This window comes from Terrapene carolina, unplaced genomic scaffold, assembly GCF_002925995.2.
Source record: "Terrapene carolina triunguis isolate 2854851 unplaced genomic scaffold, T_m_triunguis-2.0 Scaffold374, whole genome shotgun sequence".
In the NCBI taxonomy this organism is placed as follows: domain Eukaryota; kingdom Metazoa; phylum Chordata; order Testudines; family Emydidae; genus Terrapene; species Terrapene triunguis.
In genome coordinates this window covers 1,664,168-1,664,377 of record NW_020664725.1, presented here as the reverse complement: position 1 = coordinate 1,664,377, position 210 = coordinate 1,664,168, and the positions used below count along the sequence as shown (strand labels likewise).

The window sequence follows — 210 nt, the reverse complement described above, 5'->3', positions numbered from 1 at the left end:
CCGCGCGATGAGATGAGAGCTGCCGAGGACATCCCCAGGCTGCATCACTTCGAGATCCCCCACCTGCCCCGGTAGGAGGCGCCCCCACCCCTGGGGCTCAGGCTCCTGGGAGCTTCCCCGAATCCTTCACGGGAGAGAGAAGCTGTGCGGGTGGATGCCAGCCTGGGTCATGCCAGCTTCCCCACTCAGCTCTGCCTGTGCTCCTCAATC

At 65.7% G+C, this 210-nt stretch overlaps 1 protein-coding gene across 1 annotated transcript in view; it reads left to right on the top strand.

Annotated features, from left to right (window-relative positions):
- Window positions 1-210, top strand: part of ROBO3 (roundabout guidance receptor 3) — a 129,786-nt gene that overhangs the window by 124,398 nt on the left and 5,178 nt on the right. The window contains exon 23 of the mRNA XM_026657876.1: window positions 3-71. Coding sequence (XP_026513661.1) covers window positions 3-71 — 69 coding nt within the window. The remainder of the gene's footprint in view (window positions 1-2; window positions 72-210) is intronic.